Raw genomic sequence first — 24,360 nt, forward strand, 5'->3', positions numbered from 1 at the left:
AAAGTAAAATAATAAATTTATAAGGGTACTCATTGATATAGACCGATCGCATACTGTTTTAGAATGGGGGTTAGCGGCTTTTCTTGTGGTTTTGGGTTCAAGTCTTTATTGAGAGTAGATTAGGAGTAAAATACTAAAGATGTCAGGCCAATGGGGTGGTACATGCCTTCGACATTACTCAGAAGATGGACCTGTCAAAGTGCATATAAGCTAGGCTCGATGTCACCGGACCACCATACAATGTACACACACCCCTACCGACCTAGAGAAAATGTAGTGTGCATTCTTTGATTTTTTTCGTGTTTTTATGGAACTCTAATGATTGGAAATGCCCTACAAAGTTAATTCGCAAACCTAATCCAAAAGAGCATTAAGTAGCTCCATGCTAAAAAATCTAGATATGGAATTCGATTATCTAGACATAGAAACCTGATTACATGCAAGGAAATACAAAAAGTCTCATAATAAGAGATGCGTCTCAAATATCTTTGTATTATGATCGAGTATTCTCTTTTATGTCATCCATAAGATGTTTCCATGCATTTCTTCATACGATCATCGATGAATTGATTGGTGTCCGAATCAAACATTGCCATAGCCATCAAACCACATAGACAATCCTTTTGTATGTAAGTTTGATTGCTCTGTGTAATCCATAGTTCCAACTAATTTGATTTTATAATGACAATTCAAAATGTGTTTTTTTGTTTCGAAAGAGGAGATGACTTGGGATTACGTAAGGATTTCACAATCGGGCCTTGCTTTTTAGTTTCTCGTTTAGTGTGCTTATAAAGTGTCACGGGGACTTTGTTGATTGGATCTATTATGACTTCTAAGTCATTGGTTTATCTTGTCTTTTGTGGAATTCATATTTACAAAAATTAAATAATAAATATGCTAAGGTTACTCATTGATACATACCAATTGTGTGTTCATTTAGAATGGGGTTAGCTGTTTTTATTGTGATTTTGGGTTCAAGTTTTATTGATAGTACTTTAGAAGTAAAATCCTAAAGATGTCAGGTTGATGTGGAGGAATATGCCTTCAACATTACTCAAAAAGTGGACCTGTCGAAGTGCACATAAGCTACCCTCAATGTAACCTGGCCACCATGCAATTCGCACACACCCACGCCAACCCTAGAGAAAATGTAGAGCGCATTCTTTTACTTTTTTCGTGTTTATATGGCACTCTAACGGCAAGAAACGCCCTACAAGGTTAAATCGCAACCCAACCCAAAATGCTATAACTTGATTATGTAAATATAGAAAACTTGATTACACGCAAGGAAATACAAAAATCCCCTTTATAAGAGATGTGAATCTCATTTATCTTTTGTGCTATCATCAACTATTCTCTTTTACGCCATCCACGCAATGTTTCCACGTGCTTCTTCAAATGATCATTGATGAATCAATGGGTGTTTGAATCAAACATTGCCATAGCCATCAAACCACATAGATAACACTTTTGTATGTAAGTTCGATTGCTCTGAGTAATCTATAGTTCCAACGAATTAAATTTTATGTTGACAATGTGAAACGAATTCCTTTGTTTTAAAAGAAAAGATGACTTGGGATTATGTAAGGATTTCGCAAGCAAGCCTTGCTTTTTAGCTGGAAAAACCCCTCCTTTCTCTCCGCTAAACTAGCCTTTTCAGCAAGAATTTAATCACTTCTGAAGTTGCTTTAGGCAGCTCAAAGTCTTTCCCCTCCCATTGTTTTATGCTGCAAAATTAACCTTTTGAAATATTTAATAATCGCCCTTTAATTTTGCTTCCTTGATGGTGCTTGAAAAGGGAAAGACTATAAGATTCGTGGTCCCCGATATTCTTCCACGTGAGGAGCAAGTTCTTCTGATCTGAGAAAAGTCTTAGTAAAGGTCGTAAAATTGATGTGATGGTTTTCTGGTCAGTATCTCCTTTTGTTGTTAATTATTATGTTTTTTTAATTGATTTAATTAAAATTCAGAAAAAGAAAAATGCCCATCACGGGTCTTACTGTTTTTGTGAACTAAGGGGTCCATGTGAATTGATTTGTTGATTGGTTTTCCAAGTGAATTGCTTAAGAAAACTCAAAAATCATAAAGATTGATCAACATTTCAAGTAATTACGACAATTAAATTCCACAAATGCAGCATGCTCTAATCCTAGTGTAAATAGATTTTTAGCCCGACACATAACTAGTCTTGGCATCTCATTTATAAATAACATTTTCATAGCACATCAATTTTTGTAAACATTATGAGCCCTTTTGTCCCCTTGAGACATAATGCATTTGATCACTTCACTTAGTGAAAATGACAATACTGATTAAAATGATTTGTGAAATCATGAACTCTCAGGGTGAATTCGGAAAAAATATCAAAAAAATTCTCCAAATATGTATCACAAAAAATTAAATACACCCATTGTCTTAAAGAGTTTCGAGAATAACCCAAACATAAAACAGAAAAATTTCAAAGAATAAAAAAATTAATGAAAAAAGGGGCTAAAACAGTGCGAAATTTAGATCCATACATTTGTAACATATTCATATATTTTATCTGGTCGTGTCATGTAACGTGCGCGCGACACGAACGAATGGCTACCGAATGGCAAAACAGTAATTTAGGGGGTTCAAAAGACGCCAAAAGGTTGACGGCCGATCGACGCAACCGGTGCTTTTTTACGCGTCAAAAGACGAAGTCGCCCCTCGCTTCATTTCCGCCGGCCCCCGAGAAGAGGCGCGGGAACAGAGTTTATTACAGCTTCGTCCAATGTCCTAAACTGAAAATAATTTTAAAAAAAGTCTTAAAATTGGAAAAAGAAAAATGACATATTAAAAAGCCTAGTAGGGCTAGTGCATTCAACGCCGAGTATGCTGAGGTTCGGCCAACATCACTTATCACGATCAATCACAATAACCCCAAAACATTATTGTGTCCAGTGTCATGTCGATCGTGACATTAATTATTAAAACTAATAGTCTCGTGTACAATGCCATATTTGTTAGAATGGTTACGTGGACGAATATGTTAAATCAATCGAATGAAGTCCGATCAGGACGAGGAAAAAATAACAAAAATTCAACGGAAAACTCGCCTTAAAAGTGGGATGGATCTCTCATTTTTGCTCTTTTTTAACAATGAGTTGATTTGGATTTTTCCTTGACTAGTCTCCTGAGATTCATGAATCCCCTCATACTATTGCTATTCATAATAAAAGGGAACATTTACTGATTTGGGAGAATTTTCACCTACTATAAATTTCCGGTGATAATAGATGGTAGGTTTGGTTTGGATAGATGATTGATGAGAAATTGACAACTCTTTCTAAAAATAGAAATGATTATATTCACGACACAAAATCAGGTGTTTAGGCCGTTTATTTGTTTAAGTAAAGCCGGCCCTTAGAGTTGATCGATTCCTCGGTTAAGATTTGATGAATTTATTAAAATTATCTTCACTGAAAGATATGTAATAATTTTTATAATCTAATTAAAAAATTATCGATCTGATTTTATACAACATATTTTTCCCCGAAGCAGAAACTATAAAAACCGCTCCCGTCCCCTTCTCTCTCCCTCTCTCTCTCCACCTTCACCTCAAACTTGCCAACTTCCCACTTTTTCTCTCTCTAGCTCTCTCTTTCTCTCTCTCTCCCCTCTGCATACGCAGAGCACAGCACAGCACAGCACAGCACGCACTCCCCTACCCGCCTTCTCTCTCTACTCTCTCTCTCTCTCTATACATGCAACGAGGATGGGCAACCTCTGCACCTGCTTCTCGCGCAAACCGGTGAAGAAGAGGCGCCTCGCCGCGGCCAAGCGCCTCACCAACCACGGCCACCCGCCGCCGTCCCTCCCCGGCTCGACGGCCGCCCGGTGGAACCGCTCCCGCTCGTCGCGCGGGGACAAGGTCGAGGCCCTGTCGCAGGAGGAGGCCGCCGCCGCCGCCGCCGCGATCCTCCTCCGGCGGCGCCAGCAGAACGGCCAGGCCGAGCGGTCCGCGCCCTTCGACCGCTCCGCCTCGCACAGGTACCCGAGCTCGGGTCCCAAGAAGCAGGCCGCCCTGCCCAGGAGCTCGAGCTCCCGCGCGCGGTCGCTCACCGATCCTCTGCTGCAGCCTCAACAGCTCGTCAACCAGGTTCGGGTCGATGCCTTGGCAACTCTGTGGAAGTTTTTCCGGTGGTGCGATGACGTTGTTGCTTTCTGGGTTTCCTAATGTGCAGTGGAGGCGCCTGGGTTGCGTGCTGTCTGATGTGGACTTGTCTTGTATGTCGTGTAGTTGAGTTGTATTATGAAAATGCATGCTTTAATTGGCGGTGGAGATGTTTCCCCACATCATTTCTCCTTTTTTTTTTTTTTTTTTGATGATTTGGAAGAAGCAATGCATTTGTCTTACTTGGGTTCTGTTGAGAAGAAGAAGAAGAAGAAGAAGAAAAAGTACTTGAATCTGCACATAATCAATTCTCATCAATGGTTGCTGTAATTGTGGGATTTCGTTGCGTCATTAATGAGTTCGGTGTCATAGAAGCGTAATGGTGTCGAACTACTTTTTTTGTCTCTATCCAGCTTCAAGCTGCCTTCCATACTGAATGTGATTGAATTTATGATCAATCCATATTGGGATGGTTGAGGTATTGAATTTTGAAGCTTGGTGTTTTGAGTCATGCGACGGCAAATGTTCTGGCTTTAGAGAGGCTGTTTGTGACTTCCGTTCCGCAGTTGGATTCCAACAGTAGCCCTTGAGAGGACCGTCTTGAATATTAAGTTTGAGTATTCCATTTTTTCTTCATCGGGTACCTTTTTGTGAGCTGTAGTCTTGTTGCATGAATTAATGAACTTGAAAGAGTGATTTTTCATTTATCTTGTGAATTTTTCTGTAAGAAGATCAGAGCAAAGGGCTATATTTTCTGTCATTTGTAATTTGTTGTGAGAATGATTCCTGACAAGTGCTTTGTTTAACAGGAAATAAAGATCGATGATCTAGAAACAGACCATTTCGTCCTTGTCCATGGAGGTGGTTTTGGCGCCTGGTGTTGGTACAAAACTATAGCATACCTTGAGGACGGGGGTTTCAAGGTTACTGCCATAGACTTAACTGGTTCTGGGATTCACTCGTTCGATACAAATGGTGTCACCAGTCTATCGCAGTATGTGAAGCCGTTGACTGATTTCCTCGAAAAGCTTGCTGATGGGGAGAAGGTTTAGCTCTAATCTGATTCTCTGCTTTCCGTGACAATGAATGATGACATTTACCTTTACATATTCTTGGGATGTGCGGGGTGACTGTGGGGACATCCTTTTACATAGTTCCATTCTGTTCACTGTTAACATCCTCCTTTTATGTGGTTTAATTCTGTTCAATGCTATAACCCTTTTACATGGTGCCATTCTGTTCTATTCTGTTACATGTTCTTGAGATGTACAGGGTTGATTATGGGGAAATCCTTTCACATAATTTCCTCAGGCAGGTTGCCCTTGTGATGATGCCTGCTAGTTTTCGCTCTTACCATTGTCCTGGCGCAGAAATGATACTTGTTTTACTTGGACTTGCTTATTGAGTAGCAAATGAAGATATTGTTGAGCAAAATGGCAATAATACATTCTAGGCCAGTTCTCCGAGTTCTGACAGCTTAAGTTTTTGGAGGAAACATTGTGTTTTACCATCTTATCAGAAAACAAGTCAATAGTTCCAACCATAACACTCCCCCTTATTGTTATTTTGACTTGTTTGATGTTATCATGTCTTCGTCTTCTATTGTCTGTTTATGTTGGTCACATTTACTTATCCATCCTCAAACTATATGTTGCATGCAAGGTCCGACTTACACTATAGGAGTGTTAAGAAATGTGTTACAAATATAATAGCAGACTTGTTTCTAATTGCTTAAACTTTTAGAAGTAAAAATGGTTGTTTCACTGATATGATGAAGTACAAATTATGATCCCTTATGACCAAGGAGTTCACCTTTTTAGGACCCTTTATTCCGGTTAAATTTGCGTAAGGTAAGGGAGAGAGTTAAGAAGACTACAAGGATCGTTACATGGGACAGCAACACTACATATATGTGGTCTTGTATTTGAATACAGGATAGGAGTCGGTGTTGAGGCCTTGTTTCAAATACCTGATGCTTCAAGTTGTAAATCGGGATTAGTAATTGTTTGTTCTTTTTGGGAAATTTAGAGGTGCTGCACAAACTTGGCTAAAATCTGTAAAAATAGCGTATGCTCACTTTCTTATTTTGAATATCATGCAGGTAATCCTGGTGGGACATGATTTTGGGGGTGCATGCATTTCATATGCAATGGAACTGCTTCCCTCTAAAATTTCAAAAGCTATTTTTGTGGCAGCTGCCATGTTAACTAATGGCCAAAGTACCCTGGACATGTTTGCAAAGCAGGTGTGGTTTTAACGGGATCTTTACTTTGATGTATATTTACATGTATGCCATGTTATTTGTTTTCCCTTTTCCTTTTCTCTAGGTAGTTAGGGGAGTGACAAGTTAGGGGCTTGAAAAACAGGGAAGTTTTGGTCTTGGTAAGGTTGCCCACCATTGGACTCCTCATCCCATTAAACCTTGCTCGGTTTTGTGAAGAAAATGCTGCGCCTAGAGAGACTTCAGTCGGTCCTAGATGTAGACTCGAATCTGCATCTTTTATGGTTAATTGTGATATGAAGTTAAAGAAGCTTGGACATTCTGTTCAATTAACCTGAATTATGCGTAAATACATGCAGGCGGGCACAAATGATCTGATGCAGCAAACTCAGATATTTTTGTACGCCAATGGGAATGACAACCCTCCGACTGCAATTGACCTGGACAAGTCACTGTTGAAAGACTTGCTGTTTAACAGGAGCCCTTCCAAGGTTTTTCTTCCTTCCTAATACATGAAACTTTGGCATCCTGACATCACTCTGCTTCGGAAAATGGCAACAGAGTTTGGTTTCTAAAGCTAAATTACAGAATTGCATTTTAGTTCGTCTGCAGACAATTGTCTTATGCATCTACGAGTGCGGTAGTCTGATTCCACACTGATTCTGATGATCGCTTTTTTGCTTTTGCTCAATTCAGGATGTCGCATTAGCATCTGTTTCGATGAGACCAATTCCTTTTGCTCCGGTGCTTGAGAAGCTCTCCCTTTCAAAGAAGTACGGTATTGTGAGGCGTTTTTATGTAGAGACTTCCGAAGATAACGCCATTTCCCTTGAACTCCAGGAGAGCATGGTTAACGCGGACCCCCCAGAACGCGTATTTCTTCTAAGAGGTTCTGATCACTCGCCTTTCTTCTCGAAGCCTCAAGGCCTGCACAAGATTTTGGTAGAGATTTCGAGAATTCCCTGAACTCAGATAGACTCGTGAGCATGACTTAGATTATTCCGGTCCACGGAGACCCCTCCCGTGGCGTACCCGCTCGAGCTGAATGCAGAACTTGCAAATAAAGGAGGAGATCATGCCCACATGCATGCATGCCCCGGAGTTTTCCCAGAATCCTCCTGAACAAAGATTGGGCATGGTGTCAGGGGCGGACACTCCTCCACTCCGTGACAACCAAGCGTCGGCGTAATGGCACAGTTCTGCTTTCCGAGGTGTAAGAGATGTTTATATGAATGTTACGGTTCCGAAGGTTCACAGAAATAATTCATGGGAAGTTTTGATCTGAATAGCAGAGAATGCATGGTCTTTGCTCCATTTTCTGGCGACATTGCCGGTCGATGAAAGCATACACGGCCGTGATCAAACTATCTATGATCTCACTGAAGCAGAAACATGACTGTGAAAGTGAACTGAGTCACGATCGCTTATAATTTTTCCAAGGAGCCTGAATAGGCTTAGCTGGAGAATTCATGTCAACCTCCTCCTCTGCTTCTACGGCATCAAATTTAGTGTTGGTTAAAAATGTCATACATCAAATGTCGTGCCAAACATTTCAAATGTTTTCACGACTTTTTCGAATTGATTTTAGACAATGCTAATCACGCGAATTGTTATGAGTCTATTAAAAAGTTACACGCCGTAGAGGTTGAAATTTCTTCAAATAGCTTGTTGTAATGAAATTTACGTCTAAGGGAAAAGAGAAGCGAAATATTTTAGAGGAAGTGAAAATAAAGATGGAGATAAGAAGTATGAAGTTTAACTTTGCAATGTTATATGGGAAAATAAAAAAAAAAAAAAACTTTGCTTATAAAAAATAATGGTTACGTGAGTTGCTTCAGTATAAATTGAAAAAAAAAAAAAAAGAGGAGGGCTTGAGGAAGTGACACATGTCCTCCAAAAACTTAAAAGAATTATGCTTAAGTAATAGAGAAGCTAAATATTAATTAAAAATAGCTGTAGAAGATAAATGCCAATTTTAAATTAAAAAGGTAAAAAAATAATTATAAGAGCTATTTAAATTTAAACTAGAAAAATGTTAGAAGTCTAAAACCTTCACCTGAACAAATCTCTGGTCAACGTATTTCATTAAAAAACTTAGGGAAAATTTCAAATAAAAGTCTAAAATACCATCATTTTATTAAATAAGAGCTTGAAATTGATAATATTTCAAATAAGAGCCCGAAATACCCTTATTTTCTCAAACAAAGGCCTAAAGTGAATTTTATTTCAAATAAGGGGTTTGAAGTTCTTATATTAGTCTTAAAGAAGGGCTTGAACTCATAAGCTATGAAGGATAGTTTCGTCTTTTAAAATTTTTAGTTTTGTCCTTTTTCCTTTCTTTTTATGTAAAAAATAAAAAAAGGAAAACACAATGGGAGGGGTGTTTCTCCTTTTTTTTTATTTATAGTTTTTTAATTTTTAATATAATTTAATTTAAATTTAATTTGTGTTTTGATGAAATATCCTTGCTCAATTGGAATGTTTTGCCTACTAGCAAGCAGAGGAGGTTAGGCTCTTATGTAACATAATCATAACTACTTCAAACCATTTTTTAGGACTGATGTTGCTACTTGATGCATTTTTTTAAAATAAGTTCCATTTCAAATTCTTATTTGAATAAATGAGAGCATTTTAGATCATTATTTTGAATTTTCCCAAAAACTATGTCAATTGCTTCACACTTCACTATTTTTCTTTCGTGGGATTTTTCTAATATAATTCCCGCGTACAACTCAACCAAAACAATAAAAGGAGAGCTTGAAAGAGTGACACATGTCCTCCTAAAACCCTACTTTAGTATATTTTCATACATTACAATTGTGACATGACACCTTAAATAAGACATGATAAAAAAAAAAAAAAAAGTATAGAAAGTGGTATTATTCAAATGAAAAATGAAAAAATAACTCGATGCACAACACCGCAGCTTGATAACACCGTAAGAATATTATTACAATTTGTAGAATTTATATAAAATTACGGGAAAAAACCACAAAAAACCCCCCAAACTTTGTCTAAAGTGACAAATTTACTTCAATTTTTTTTTTGTGACATGAAAAAACCCTAAAATTTGCTAACCGTCATACATTTATCCCAAACTTTTTTTTTTGACACAAAAAACCCTGAACTTTTATTTGTGTGACACATTTACCTTAAATTATATGGGCATTTTGATATTTTCACTTTTAATTTTTTTTTCTTCTTCTTTCTTCTCTCCTCCAGCCATGGCCGAGCCAGGGAGGGAAGTCGGCGTCGTGAGGGCACCCTTGCCCAACGCCTGAGGGTCGCCGCTTGCGTCGGGCGAGGGTAGCCCTCGCCGGACGCCGGCTTCCTTTCACCGGCTCCGTCATGGCCGGCGGAGGGAAGAGAGAAGAAGAAAAAAATACAAAAGAAAAAGAATAGAAAGAATAAGACGAAAATACCCTTAAAGGGTAAATGTGTCATAATTTACAAATTTTGAGATTTTTCATGTCACAAAAAATTTAGGTAAATTTATCACTTTGGTTTTTAGAGTTTTTAGGTCTTTTCCCAAATTAACTATAAAATTTTTCAGTTTTTGCGTTTAGTAAACGTTAGAAAAGAACTTTTATTTCTTTATTTCAATAGCAGAATTTCTTTTTCTAATTTTTGGTGAAAAAAAAGCACCATCATCCGATAAAACGCACGCCGTACCGTCACATGCAACGCAACCCACCGGGATCCAAATCATCCTTCGCTAGGGTTTATAGCGCACTCTCTCCCCGCTCCGCTTGCTCCACCGCGCGAAACGCTCGGAGATCGCAGATTGGCGGCGGCGGCGGCGACCGAGGAAAATGACGACGGTGGTGCCGACTTCCGAGGACGACCTCTCCCTCTCCGTCGTCCGCTTCACCTCTGAGCTCGCCTGGGCCGACGCCGGTCCCGAGGTACGATTCGCGGCGGTTCGCCTCGGCCCGCTGCCTCTTCTCTGCTCTCGCTTTCTTTTCTCGCGCGGGCCCCCCTTCATTTTTCTCTGGTTCAGCTCGATTGGCCGAATCCGAGCGCATTCGTAAACCGTAGGAGTAGGTAGCATTCGTCTCTTGATTGGGCTTTGGGCTGCGTGAATCGAGCGGTTGATGAAGCTTGAAAGGAGCTTCCGATCGGTGTTGCGATGGTGCTGCGTTAGCTGTCTGATTTTTCGAGAGGGAGGGTGGGAATGGAGGAGTTTGGGGTTTTCGTTAGGTTTAGATTGTTTATCAGGAAGCAAATCTGAGAGGAGGGGCGAGGGTTTATTTTGCTGAGTCTGAATGCATTTGTAACCCATATGAGTAGGTGGCATTCGTCTCTTGATTGGACTTTGGGCTGCGTGAATTGAGCGGTTGATGAAGCTGAAAGGAGCTTCCGATCGGTGTTGTGATGGTGCTGCGTTAGCTGTCTGATTTTTCCGAGAGGAAGGGTGGAGATGGAGGAGTTTGGGGTTTTCGTTAGGTTTAAATTGTTTATTAGGAAGAAATCTGAGAGGAGGGCAGTGAGTTCGTGTTGGCGGTTATGTTATTTGTGCATAGGCTTCTGCTTTTGATGCGGTCTGGTATTTCAGCTGATTGAATGGGGTGATGGGGGAATTGGTTTTATCCTAGGTTGAATTTTTTCTTGTTATGTTCAGATCGCGGAGCCTCAGGTTGAGAGATTATGTGTGGAAGCACAGGAATGCATGGTGATGGGCAAATGGTTGGACTTGGTCTCCCTGATGCTCACATCTGCAGACTTGATATTCTCAAAGGTCTCGGAGAAGGGTAAATCTTTTTCATGTTTGTATTTTCACCCTTTCTTCTCCTTAAACACATGGAAGATAAGGCATAGTCTTCTCATCAACATCTTGCTTGTTTAATTAACCTGGACATGTATGTTGTTCCTGTTTCTTCCTGTCTACTGATTTGCGGAATACCCTTTTCAACCCTTTTGGCTCGGACCTAGCAAAAGACTGCTTGTCTTGGGTAGACAACTTGAAACTAGAAGACTGGACAGTGGTGTGGGCAAGATATTATGTTTTATTTTTATAAAGTTCATCCTTTCCCATGGGCACCGTTCCAATGGCTGTCAATTTTTTGATATCAACCATGGACACTGTAGATGGATGGCAGATATCGGAAATCACTCCTGACTATTTTCTGTGTGATTATCGCAGCTTGTTTTGGTTATGATTGCTATAAAATTCACGGCAGTAGTTGAGAGACTGAATTCTTGGGCCTTGGTCTTTGTCGAAGAACCAGACATAACATGAGATGCCTTTCTTTGCTGTATAATATAGATAGCACTGATCTCCAGGCATATTGCACATATTTTTCAGCATGTGAGAATTTGCCAAAGGTGGTATGAAGAGTTGGGAACATTAAAAGGACCAGAAATGCATGTTGTAATCCAAGGATATTGTGCAGTGGGAAATCCAGTTGAAGTAATAGATTATACTTTTTTTATATGTTCATGGTTGAGTTGAAACTAAATTTATATTTTTATGATCCTCTTCTTGGCTTCATTGTTGTATTGTTGTGTTTGATGTTGTGTGCACCTATGCTACGTAAATGATAATGGCTAATCCATACAGCATCTTTATGTTGACCTTCGTGTCTTGTATTCTAGATCTTGAGTGTGTCTTCACCGTCATCTGCAATGCTGTGACAAAATCTGAAGATCCGGATCAAATACTTGAGATGGCAAAACTTATATCTGCAAAGATTGTTCAGCAACCGAATGACAGGCCTGCATTGCGTTTGAAGATGTAATTGAATGTGATGGTCAGTTAAGATTATTCTTAACTTTATTGCTGTCTCATTCTTGTGCCTTTTGTTTCCAGCCTGTTCAATCTCTACAACCTCCTGAACATTCCATATGGCCGATTTCAAGTATATATGAAATCCCTGAATTTGGCTATCAATGGGAAAGTTGCTGAGCACATTGTGCCTTCTTTCAAGAAGATTGATAGTTTTTTAAAAGAGTGGAATATTGGCATCAACGATCAGAGAGAACTCTTTCTTACCATATCCAATGTGTTGAGGGAAAGCAAAAGGCACGAGTCATCTTCTTGTAGCTCTTTTATCTATTTGCCTTGTCTTCTTTCCAGTTCGTATGCTTAAGTTTTTCCATATATCAAAATCCAGTTCAGCAAAGGATTCTTTCAAGTTCCTGGCGAAATACTTGGCCACCTTTTCTGGCGAAGATGCACATGCAATGATTGAGGCCAAGGAGGAAGCAGCGCGAGCAGTTGTGGAATTTGTAAAGGCACCCGACATGTTCCAGGTATTTTCTGTTCACTGTTGGAAATTGTCTTTAATTGTGTCTGTGACCACTCCTCCAGGCATCTCAAGTTGTATTTGGTTGCGACTTGTGAGCTTTACTTTCAGACTGCTTTATTTCACTTGGTTTTACATGCTGCTACTTCTGTTTGCATCACGGGTGCACAGCTGTCTTTAGTTTTTTCTATTCCATGTATCTAGGTGACTGTGTACCTCAACATTCTCCCTTGCCCCTATTGATGCTTTATCTATGGTACATTTAAATTATTACTCGAATAAGAAATGGTAATTAGCCATTGATTATTTTGTTGCCATCCAACTGAATCCTAGTCATTTTCTTTACTTATTCCATTAGTCATTTTTGGAGCAAATTCCTCAAGGTTAACAAACCCTTTTCAAAGTACCAGGTGGATCAATAAAATTCTTGACTTTGAGAAAATTATTAATTTGCTTTGCCTATTGTTTGAAAAAATAACTTCCATATTGTCTATGGAATTCAAACATAACTCTATCTACAGCTCATTATTTTTATACTCATTCTGCCTTGTATTAGCAATGAATGAGTTGTTTCTGAGAATTTCTAAACTAAGTGTGAACTGCTCTGGATGGTGGATCCTTGGTGAATGTATATTGAGGTCAGATAGGGTTGTTTTGTGTGTTATTAATGTGGTGAGAAGTTGACTGTCACTATGGCTATACTTTGTTCATTGACACAATAATAGTTTTCAATCTTTTTTGCCTTACCATAGAAACAGGTTATATTGTTGAACTACGTGGTGATACTGAGAGCCACTACTGAACATTTAGTGGCATCTAACTAAGCTGTTCTGTAAAACTGTTTCTTCGGGTGATAAGTCTTGTGGAAAATCTTTGCTCTGGTGCTTCCCATGCATGGATATATGATTTCTTGACAACTTTCATATTGCTAATTTGCATGTGGGTATTGGTTTATTTTCTTTCTTTTTTTCCCATATTTAAAATGATAGTTTCTGTATTGCAGTGTGATTTGCTGGAGATGCCTGCCGTAGGGCAACTCGAGGGGGATGCTAAGTATGCTTTAGTTTATCAGCTTCTAATGATATTTATGACCCAGAGGCTGGATGCCTACTTGGAATTTCAGGCTGCAAACTCCGCATCACTGAAAAGCTATGGTACAACATTTGCTTTGCTTTTTTGTTTCTCGAGTTTATCTTTAAAGTAGCATTGGATATGTAATGTTGAATATCGATCGTAAACTGTCTAGGTCTTGTACATGAGGACTGCATTACGAAGATGCGACTAATGTCATTGGTGGATCTTGGTTCCAGTGAATCTGGACAGATTCCATATGCTCTTATCAGAGATACCCTCCAGGTAGATTTGCTGTTCCATAATGTTTGTTCATCTTTTCCTTCGGAAAAAGTGTTTATCCTTTATGTTTCCATTGCAGATTAATGACGATGACGTTGAATCATGGGTAGTCAAGGCAATATCTGCGAAGTTACTGGATTGTAAAATGGACCAACTGAATGAAGTTGTTGTAGTGAGGTGAGCCCTGCTTTCTATTGTTTTAATGATATGATCGCCATAGTATGATGACTTATAGTTAAAATGTATCATTTAATATGTAGCCGTTGTACTGAGAGGGTGTTTGGAGAGCAACAGTGGGTAGTTCTTCGAGGGAAACTAGCGACGTGGAAGGTATGTACTCATTGAACCTTCTGGGTTTTCCAAATATTTTAGAGAAGAATTGTTTATTGAAGTTCTTTGGTTTCTTGTTACATGACATTTAATTGATATAACCACAGAAGATGATGTCCCCTTTGTCATTTTTATTTGGAAAGATACTAAGTAATCAATTCAGTGCCTCCAGATTTAGTTCTTGGGAAGCAGGGAACTCCTGTTATTCACCTGATATTGCTTATTTATACCTACTTCATGAAGAAACGTCAATTAGTGAACCGTTTAACTAGTGTTAATGAGGCAAAGTTTGCAATGTCGTTCTCCAGGAAAACGTAGCAAACGTGATCAGCACTATTCAAGCAAACAAAGTTCCTGAAGATGCATCTCAGGCGATGCAAGGGGTGATGATCCGTTGAAGATATTTTTTGGGACTAGGGTTAGCGTTTTGGTCTTGAGCAATACTTTTATGTCGAGACAAGTAAACATCATATGGAGAGGAATCATAGTAACTGTAATACCGATCAGATTTTGCTGGGGATGGTTGGCTCATGTGTTGCACTTTTTGGCCAAGCAAGTCAACTTGGAGAGTGCACGTTTTCTTTTTCCCATTTTCTTCCTCCAGCTAGTTTTCTGCTGAATTTATGGGGGCTGCATTGCTTATGCCCCAATATTCACACGAGCCGGTTACTTAAAAGTAGGTGGTGGAGTTGAATCAGCACATCTGACGGGCTCTCTACTAAAATTTGGAGTTCAAATTAGAATTAAGGGTAATCGGATTCAGGGTGGGTCGGTACCCATCCTGAAATCTGGAATTGGGCTGGACAAACTCGGTTCCCCTTTTGTAGAATTTGGAACAAACCTTGTTGACCGGGAACCGACTGGAGCCGGACTGATTTTGGTCTAGTTCCAGGGTCAACTAGGTGACTAGTGGTTTTTTTTTTTTTCAATAATATCTTCTATATAATACCTCCAATAATATGCTGTATTGAACTCAATATTTTTATTCAGCGCTAGTTCCAGGGTCAACTAGGGGACTAGTGGTTTGTTTGTTTTTTTTTTTTTTTTAATAATAATATTCTAAATAATACCTGCCATAATATGCTTTATTGAACTCATAATACTTTTATTCAGAGAGAGAGAGAGAGAGAGAAGCTTGGGCGAAAATGTCAATGAATGCGTGAGAGAGAGAGAGAGAGAGAGAGAGAGAGAGGCTCATTTAATTCAGGGTTTGCACTTTGCTGAATAAGAAAACAGAAAACGAATATATTTACTAGGATGGTTCCACTAGTTTGGTCTCTTGATTCGATCAGTCTGGTTCCTCCTCAGCAATCGGGAACTGGATCGATTATTTCCAGTTCTAAATTTTTGAAATCGAGACTGGACTGACTCTCACGAGAACCGCTCAGGACTGAACCGGTCCTAGTTCAATCCCGGACCGTTGTGCGCCCCTGATTAGAATCTGTTGGTTGCTCGCCCCTGATTATAATCTGTTGGCTCAACAACAAATCCCGTCATTACTTTAAAACGAACGTTCTTGATTGGATTATGCATCGCATGAAGCATTTATGTGATGTCAAATGGGATCCGTGTATCATTTCCTTGAGGTACTTTTAAGATTCATGATTATGCTTTACAAACTCAAATTGTTCCTGCCGAAAGTGGGTAACCTTCTCGAAATGATTTTTCAAGCTTTCGAAGTGTTTCGATGGGCATTTCAACTATTTTTACTGTCCTTTGACACATTGGTTATTATCAAGATCCGTCTCTATTGCAAGATTAAAAACAAAGAAGTGCTCTCAGTAAAGTCATGATAAATTTCTAGCTGTAACTTGCTGTTGAACCCCCCTAATCACATCAAGAAGTCGTTTCAACACAGGTAGTTTGTTGCCCAACGGGCCTTTTGACAGCAGGAATTAGGATCCTGTGCTTCCCAGTTTAACGCACAGTCGGTCACATCAGATCAAGTATCACAAGGGAAACCCAGAACAGAGGGCAATTCATAAAGAAGAGGACCTAGATGAATAATAAGAGAGCACACTAAACTTCGGTTCTGGGACCTTCCTGTAGTTGTCGTCTTACGAGCGCAGTGTAGATACCGTCCTGACTAAGAAGCTCTTCATGAGTGCCGCTTTCGGCTATCTGCCCATCGGATACCACTGCCACAGTGTCCGCACTCTTCACCGTCGAAAGCCTGTGAGCTATGACGAGTACCGTCCTTCCCCTCATTAGAGAATCCATGGCATCCTGAAGTTTTTTGATGAAAAATATGAGGCACAAAAGGAGAAATTTAGACAGCAGCACAGAACGCTCTCTGAGTAATGCACTTCTAAAAAATGCGAATGATCTGTAACCTGAACGAGGTACTCGCTCTCAGCATCCAGAGCGCTCGTGGCTTCGTCCAACAGCAAGACTCTCGGATCCATCAACAGCGCTCTTGCGATAGCTACCCTCTGCTTCTGGCCTCCTGACAACCTCAGTCCTCGTTCTCCTACCATGGTATTGTACTTCTCGGGGAAACTTTCTATGAAATCATGGGCATTGGCCATTTTCTGCAATCATCATAAAACTCCGCATTAGAAACATCTTTTTGTGAGGATGAAAAAGCAAACGCATAGGAAAACGACTGGGATCCACAGAGAGCTTACTGCTGCATTCTCGATGTCGGAAAAGCTAGCTCTCCCTTTTAACCCGTAGGCGATGTTTTCTTCTATCGAACAATTGAAAAGAATTGGCTCCTGGCTTACTATACTGATCTGTTGTTTGTTCCAATGTTTCAGACTGTTATCTTTCAATGATTTGGACAAGAGCACTGAAATAACGTTTATCAGACATCACAAGCATTCATGGGTACGCCAATGTGCTAACACAAGGCGGACTATGAAACTGCTAGCAATCTCTTCATGTCCACAATGGAGGCCACCTTGACAGGGACAATTGCACATCCTAAAAGCATAAGAGTAGGAAGTGGGTATGGGTGTGATATGATTACCTTGCTGTGGAGGTATTCATGTGATACTTCGACAAGGGGAATCCCATTAAGCATGACTTTTCCTTTCAGAGGATCGTAGAATCGTTCTATCAGGTTTGCTATAGTAGTCTGCAAAAATGTGAAGACCGTCACTTTTCAAATGAACTTATGAGTGCATAGTCTGTTCAAGCATAACCATCTTTATAAAGTAACCGGAAGAGAAAGGGACAAAGGCAAACTTAGATTACTTTTCCGCCACCACTTGGACCGACGAGTGCTATTTTGGAGCCTGGTCTCATTTTCAATGTTATTCCCTGCAGTACGAAGCAGTCGGGATGATGACACGAGAAAAGAAGCGTTAATAAACTCAGTAATTGGAGAACCATGAGAATATCCATTACCTTGAGTACCATATGACTTGGACGAGATGGGTAAGCAAACCAAACATCATCCAATTCCACATCTCCATCCGGATTTCTGAATTAGAAGACCAAACCTCATTCAGATGTGTAAAATCAGATGTTTACTAAGAAAGCTTAAACTGACATATCTTTGCGCCTTATTACCAGTTCAGAGTTAACTCGCAATCATCAAGATTTTTAAGGTAAAACATAGAATTAGAATTTACAGAAGAGGACGTCAGGCACTGATCCCTCAGATGAGGGTTCATGCACCTAATGGTGGTGGTAAGGAGCATGTGCACGTCAAATGTGTGCGGGGAGAGAGAGAGAGAGGGAGAGAGAGAGAGAGAGAGAGAGAGAGAGAGAGACCCAATAGGGCATTTATCTCCTGATTTTGGCATGCTTGAAACACGATCAAGGAGCTGAAAAACCCTCCTACTTGCACCTGCAGCTTTCATGGCAGTCGTGTATAGTCCTGATAAAGAGGAGACTGAGGATCCAACTGCAGGCAAAGATATCAAACAAGTGAACACTCAGATTAGCGAGCGCAAATACTTTTCTACCTTCCAAAGCATTAAGGCAAATCCTTGATAGAGACTCCAACAAGAGTGTCAGTTCACACAATGGAAAAACATTTGAAGCCAATGAAAAGTCTGATGCCTTCAACCAGCCAGTAGTTTGCAGGAAACAACAGGTATTTACCTGTCAAGCTGTAAAGGATGAAGGATGTGAGCGAGCCTGCAGTCATAGTGCCTGTTATTGTCAAGTATGCTCCGTATACGACCACAACGACGACAGATAAGGTTGATGCTGCATTTAGTCCTCCGAAAAATAGACCAATTACTCTCTGCAAAGACAAAAATGTTACTCTAAGGATGACAAACTACCTTAGGATTGGCAATAGTGCCATCTTATAACCCACAGAAAGTGGAAGGGAGGGAGGGAGAGAGGATTTACAGCTTGTCTAAGCCCAAGTTTTAATGTTTCATCTACTTTTTCTGCATAATTTGAAGTCGCATAACTTTCCTGAGCAAAGGATCTCACTGTCCGAATGGCCCCAAATGATTCCTGAAGATAAAATTTTGTAAAGGCAAACTGTCAATTGTAGAAGCCGCAAAATCGACCAATAAAGCCTCTCTATCATACTTGTGGTGATGTCTGCTTGTTAAAAATAATCGGTGTCCATGTTTGAATTGTCTGTCTACTAGAACTGCAGATGTTACTCTTTTATTTTTCCAAATATGATCATGTAAATATTTGGCAGTTTAGAAGGGTGAAGTATAGGTTGATAGGGAAAGAAGCATCTCGAGGGGAAGGGCTAAAGTACATTGTAAGTGCCAAAATTTGGCACACTCTTGGCACGAGTGGATACTTAAGTGCCAAAAGTTCTAAAATGTACACTTAAATGTCACTTTTTTTTGAAAATATAATCAGGTGCCAACTCCGGCGAGCTTGCCGGAAATCCGATGTGGCATTATTTTAATAATAAAACTAGTCTACGTGGCTCATCAGAATGTCCATTCAGCATTTCTTGTCTAAAATGATGTCGTATTCCATGTTCACTTAAGTTCTAGGCGTGGTGAAAAAAAAATCACTTAAGTGTCAAGTGATGGTGTAAGTGATCACTTTAAGTGTACCTCGTAGTTAAAAGTGAACATCTAAGTCCCAAGATTTGCGGAAAGTGATTATTTAAGTGCAAAAAACAACGTCGTTTAGCATACTCTTCTTATCTACATGGATATTTTTATAAAAGAATTGCAATGTCATACAAAAATCTTATAGGAAAAAGCTAGTCAGTAGTTTGGCCGGAATTTATTGTTGTTGGCAGGAATTTATTGCTGTTGGCACTTAAGTGTCCATTTTTCCTCCAATTTTGTCTCTTAATTGTACCTTTCAAAGTTTTGGCACTTGTGTCCACCTGTGTCAATTTTTGGCACTTTGGGTGTCCGGCAATCAAGGGAAAAAACTTAATTTAACTCCTTTAAAAAAAAAAAAAGAGAGAGAAGATTTCAGGGTGTTCATCACATTAATCTAACATCTATCTTGATGTTTGTTGATTCACATGCTTTGCAGTCTTCCTTACTGGCTAAGAGACGAATGGTGGCGTAAACATATAGGAAAAACGAAAGACTAATCCATGACCCAAAAGCTTCTCAGACAGGGAAGCAAGTAATTATACTAGAGTAGGTAGAGAGAAACCTCAGCAATTGATGCAGCAACTGCAGCGGCAGCTTGAGTTGAATGTGAAAGTTCACGAAGATAGCGCCCAAATTTACGTACACAAACTGAGATGACTGGAACTACCGCTAGTGCCAGCACTGAACAAGCATGGTCTACTTCAATGAGCCCATACACAACTCGGCCTTAGCAATTTAAACCACTAGTCCAAGAATTACTTACATGCCAATTTCCATGATGACGTAAACATGAAGGTACTACCAATTGCTGCAGTTGTTAAGTTCCTGAGTGCCTCAGAAAGATTGTTGGTTGCAGCATTTTTTATGACTTGGGTATCTTCTGATAGCCTGCTTAAAAGTTCTCCTGTCCGGGTGACATCATAGAAGGCTATTTCCTGTTGGGTTGGCAAAGAGCAGCGAGGGTCAAAATGCGTTGTCAAGGATTCATGCTCCGAAAAAAAAAAGAAAAAGAAAATCAGGCATAAATTATCATAAAGTCATGTTTGTCTCCAACACCACTGAACCAGCAGTCCAGGGTGCTTCAGTCTCGCACTTCGTGAGAAAACCAAAATACCAGAACAAGATTTAAATACAATATGATGCTAGTTTAACCATTCATTCCAGATGCTAGATAAAAAAGTCTCGAGGTGTTGGACAATAGCACTTCAGCATGTCAGCAAAGAAAGAAGCACGCCTTACCTGATGGATGAGGTGACTGAACAAATCTTTTCTTAAACGAGCCACCACCCTTTCACTAGCCGAAGCGAACAACCATGATCGAAGAGCAGTGCAGAGAGCTCTGAAAACAACTCAGTGGATTAATTCCTCTTAAATAACCTCACACATTAGGGGAACAACAGAGCACATATTTTGCATCTCAGAAGCCAATATGAAGCAAAAGAGAAGGCATCAGAAATATTCTTCCTATGCCTCAAACCAAGCAAGATCAATGAGAGAAACGTTTCACATGGCATCAGAAATAACGGCCAAGAGCCAGAAACTAAGCAAATGCACATCGTGAAACAAAAAAAATACAAGTGAATGAAAATCAAAATTGACCTACCCGATTACAACTATGAGTACTATTTCTAATATAGTGTTCTTGACAGCATTTAAGGCCTCAAGTTGCTCTTCTGGGCTCTTTATCTCTCTGGATACAATGTCTATTATTGTGCCTCCAAATCTGGGCTGCATTGGAGTTAGTGTCTTTCATAAAATTTCAAAAAGATATATGATAATACGGAGGCCACAGTGCTGCCATAATTTCAGTATATATTGCACAGCTACAGTCCCATTGCAATTATGTACAATACTCTATCTTTGCCAATGTTGGTTGAGAATATGGAACTTTCCATCCAAAGGAATCTTCAATGGATAGTGAGCACAAAGAAGAGACATCAAGGTTGGAATCTAATCCTCTCCATTAACATCCTGCCTAAGTATAAAAAAATTCCTGCCATAAGCCTTGACTGCCACAATTTGACGCTCTTTGACAGGGCACTATGAGCTCTGCCATGTATCCAGATCAAGATGTCAAAAAAATTTAAGATTTCACCTCCTCGACATTTAGAAGGTAACAGGTTTTATAGTATCATGTATATCATTAGAATTACCAATTTTGTCACTATAGCATCCTTCTCTTTTCATTGCCAATGACAGAGTTTGATGCACCATGAAGTCATGTCACTTGGAAAAGATTGCAGAGCCGACCAAAGAAGATGAAAAATCCACAATCAAGTGATGCTCTGGAAGAACAGTCCTTTTTAGGCTCTTTGTAGCAGAATCATACACAGATGAGATTTGAATGTAGAAAACAAACGATAAGCTAGTCATTCCCACAAAAGCAAGAGCACTTGAAAAGTAAAAAGGCTTGTGTAGAATGGCAGATCAAGATGTGCTTGTAGAGCCACATATAAATGGAATACATACAATGAGAATGCTCGAAGTTGATGCTATCAGTAATGCAATGGTGCCAATAATCAGCTTTCCTGCCTCAGGTTTTGCCTGCAAGGTAAAGGTAGAGTCAAACAGTATCAAAATTGGAAAGTTTCTTTTGAACCTTGAATGACCATAAGTCTACTTACCAGTGAATATACACGAAAGAATCCGACGTTTGCTGCCTGATATTTCCAAAACAGAATAGATATATTGGAAGACTGTCTCAAGAGAAAGAAAAGTTCACCAAATGAAATTGCATGAGCATCCCTCACCTCTACTGCATCCCCGAACTCGAGGTCCGACACAGGACCCTCAGCTGACTGTTCTTCCTTTCCCTTCTTTTTAGCCTACATGAATAAGATTTTAGAAGTGGAGAACAATCCTCAAAATTTAAAAGTGCAACCTGCATTAGCATTTGCGAAAAAATTGACCTATGAATCCCTAAGTTCCTAATCCGACCACGACTGAAGAAGATCAAACTAACTCGAAATCCCAACCGACAGCAAGTATCAGAAAAAGCAACAATTTCAAGATTTTCAAAGAATGGATGGCACAGACGGTTCCTGATCAAAGCGAATGGATGCCTGATGGGGCACTCAAGCACTCTCCTAGTAAATATTCATATTTATGTCTCTTAGTAACTAGTCTCTTACTCATGCCTGGTCAGGTCACGTCAATGGCCCACGCCCAAAGTTCCACTTCCGACCATAACAGGAAGAAGGGCAAAAAGAAGAAAAGAAAGAAAGGAAGGCAATCACAGAGCACAACACATCCAGGCAGAATAAGTATGAGATCAACGCAATTTCCTCCTTCAGAACCAGCATACACACAGAGCTCAACAGCTGAATTTCCTGACTAGTCTGAGCAGAATCGACAGAAGAAAGAAGGCTGAGACGGGCGGAAGTGACCATGAAGAACCGATAGGAGCAACAACCAGAACCTAAAACTCAATCTTGCAAGAAAGGAAACAACAGGGTATCTCTGAAAACGCCTGGAACTGCTAAAACCATTCACTGGACTCAAATCAAGAAACCACAGAGAGAGAGAAAGAGAGAGGGATTGGCGTAGCGTACGCCTTTGTTGAGGAGGGAGACTCTCTCGCTGCCGGCGCTCATGATGGAGCCGGACGTCCAATCCAGGTGCTGCTTCTTCCCCATATCGGACCAACCCTGGACGGATCAGACAAAAAGAACAAGAAATGAAGCACTTTCGCGGGAAATGAATGCACAACGAGAGAGGGAGGGATTGGTTGGAGATTATAAGGTAAAACGAACCGAACTGCCCGGTTGATGTTTTACCGGTTGTGCCTTCTTCAAGTCAATTCTCACCACGTGGCTACTGCCCATGTCCCTCGTGCCTGCCCACTCTTTTCAATCACTCCGTACCATCGTGTGTTTACTGGTACTGGATGCACACGGTCCGAACGCGTCTTATGAATTTACCGTCTGATTAGATGGACCGCACCTCATCCAACGATATGTGCGACCTTATCCTCGGATTAATATGAATCCTAGTACATAACCGGTTTGATGATCTTGACGTGCTCCGCCATATTTACTAGATTGTAATTTTTCTCTCGTAGGACCGAGTTTTTCTCGGTGGTTATCCTAATTGGAGAATTATAGACACGGATTTCGCATTGGCCAATTATAAGTGAAATAGGTATACTGAAAATTTTAAAAGTTATCATAAAAAGTGTAATTAAGTTCTAAAACTTGTTAAGTTGATGCGATCAAATTCTCCTATTAATTCTGTCCAACTTGACAAACAAAGTATTCTAACAACTTTTGAAGATTGATTGCACTTTTTGAATTTTTTAGAATCAAATTGTATTTTTGCAACAAGTTTTAGAATTTCATTACACTTTTTGAAAGTAATAAGCAAATTCTAAGATTTTTAGGGTACTTATCCATCTTACTAGCTAAGACTGAATGCTGCTTATGTCCATATCTTACAACTCAATTGGAGGTACGACTAAAGGAAACATTTTTTCGATTCAATTTAGGATGTAGCAAAACATAGCCCTCTTTAATAATCGAGATGCAGATGCACGGTTACTTGGAGTGTCGAGGCTCTCTTCATCCGTACATGCGACCCTGACTTGGAATAATTTGTGCACAATAAGTGGAATGTCAATAACGTAACTTTAGAAGGGAAAATTAACAAAAAAGTCTCGAGTCTATAGCAATTGTATCAATTTAATCTTAAACCTTTAACATTTGTATCAATTTAGTCCATTCGACTAATATTGGCTAAGCAGTACTAATGTAGACACTAGCTAGCATCAACTGTCCAACTGAAGTTGATGTGGCATTTTAATAATTTTTTTGAATTTTTTTGAATTTTTTTTGAATTTTTCCTTTTATTTTCCCACAGTGGCCGGCAAGGCTCTAGCGAGAATCACGATCCTTGCTCAAATTTGGGTGAGCCCACAGCTGTGCCTTGAGATGGAAGGTAGAGCCATGTCTGAACTCGGTGTCTCCTTGATCCTTTTAGTTTCTTGATGAAATGATCCTTTCAATTGCTCAATAAATTCTTGACTCATTCCACTCACTTTGGCAATTCTCTACACGAAGGGAGGAGAGAGGGAGAGGGGCTTGAACA

At 39.8% G+C, this 24,360-nt stretch overlaps 3 protein-coding genes across 3 annotated transcripts; 2 read left to right on the top strand and 1 right to left on the bottom strand.

Moving 5' to 3' along the window:
* Positions 1-3,597: 3,597 nt before the first annotated feature.
* LOC104419429 (putative methylesterase 11, chloroplastic) lies at positions 3,598-7,838 on the top strand. Its single transcript, XM_010031091.3, has 5 exons — positions 3,598-4,126; positions 4,951-5,187; positions 6,243-6,386; positions 6,722-6,853; positions 7,059-7,838. Exons 1-5 carry the CDS (start codon positions 3,743-3,745, stop codon positions 7,326-7,328), a joined length of 1,167 nt encoding a protein of 388 aa, XP_010029393.1. The 5' UTR covers positions 3,598-3,742; the 3' UTR covers positions 7,329-7,838.
* A 2,195-nt stretch (positions 7,839-10,033) lies between these two features.
* On the top strand, positions 10,034-14,879 carry LOC104419430 (eukaryotic translation initiation factor 3 subunit M). The gene is made up of 10 exons (XM_010031092.3): positions 10,034-10,267; positions 10,984-11,113; positions 11,958-12,096; positions 12,172-12,384; positions 12,476-12,614; positions 13,611-13,761; positions 13,854-13,963; positions 14,040-14,137; positions 14,221-14,290; positions 14,599-14,879. The coding sequence occupies exons 1-10, from the start codon at positions 10,175-10,177 to the stop codon at positions 14,686-14,688; spliced, it is 1,233 nt and encodes a 410-aa protein (XP_010029394.1). The 5' UTR covers positions 10,034-10,174; the 3' UTR covers positions 14,689-14,879.
* A 1,172-nt stretch (positions 14,880-16,051) lies between these two features.
* Positions 16,052-23,019, bottom strand: LOC104419431 (ABC transporter B family member 27). Its single transcript, XM_010031093.3, has 17 exons — positions 22,830-23,019; positions 22,029-22,103; positions 21,903-21,938; positions 21,748-21,822; positions 20,882-21,006; positions 20,518-20,617; positions 20,042-20,213; positions 19,841-19,959; positions 18,599-18,709; positions 18,344-18,488; positions 18,011-18,143; positions 17,642-17,717; positions 17,489-17,554; positions 17,262-17,369; positions 16,918-17,025; positions 16,624-16,821; positions 16,052-16,516 (listed from the first exon to the last, which is right to left on the bottom strand). The coding sequence occupies exons 1-17, from the start codon at positions 22,911-22,913 to the stop codon at positions 16,310-16,312; spliced, it is 1,938 nt and encodes a 645-aa protein (XP_010029395.2). The 5' UTR covers positions 22,914-23,019; the 3' UTR covers positions 16,052-16,309.
* Between the last annotated feature and the right edge of the window lie 1,341 nt (positions 23,020-24,360).

Source organism: Eucalyptus grandis, chromosome 9 (assembly GCF_016545825.1).
Source record: "Eucalyptus grandis isolate ANBG69807.140 chromosome 9, ASM1654582v1, whole genome shotgun sequence".
NCBI classification, from domain to species: Eukaryota; Viridiplantae; Streptophyta; class Magnoliopsida; order Myrtales; family Myrtaceae; genus Eucalyptus; species Eucalyptus grandis.

Excerpts from the sequence above, each read along its gene's own strand:
- LOC104419429 (XM_010031091.3), top strand. The coding sequence starts at position 3,743 with ATGGGCAACCTCTGCACCTGCTTCTCGCGCAAACCGGTGAAGAAGAGG. Across the intron at positions 5,188-6,242 it reads AGCTTGCTGATGGGGAGAAG|GTAATCCTGGTGGGACATGA; the intron begins GTTTAGCTCTAA and ends AATATCATGCAG. Across the intron at positions 6,387-6,721 it reads TGGACATGTTTGCAAAGCAG|GCGGGCACAAATGATCTGAT; the intron begins GTGTGGTTTTAA and ends AAATACATGCAG.
- LOC104419430 (XM_010031092.3), top strand. The coding sequence starts at position 10,175 with ATGACGACGGTGGTGCCGACTTCCGAGGACGACCTCTCCCTCTCCGTC. Across the intron at positions 11,114-11,957 it reads CTCAAAGGTCTCGGAGAAGG|ATCTTGAGTGTGTCTTCACC; the intron begins GTAAATCTTTTT and ends CTTGTATTCTAG. Across the intron at positions 12,097-12,171 it reads CCTGCATTGCGTTTGAAGAT|CCTGTTCAATCTCTACAACC; the intron begins GTAATTGAATGT and ends TTTTGTTTCCAG.
- LOC104419431 (XM_010031093.3), bottom strand. The coding sequence starts at position 22,913 with ATGGGGAAGAAGCAGCACCTGGATTGGACGTCCGGCTCCATCATGAGC. Across the intron at positions 21,007-21,747 it reads CAACTTCGAGCATTCTCATT|CCCAGATTTGGAGGCACAAT; the intron begins GTATGTATTCCA and ends ACTCCAATGCAG. Across the intron at positions 19,960-20,041 it reads GTCATCATGGAAATTGGCAT|TGCTGGCACTAGCGGTAGTT; the intron begins GTAAGTAATTCT and ends ATGCTTGTTCAG.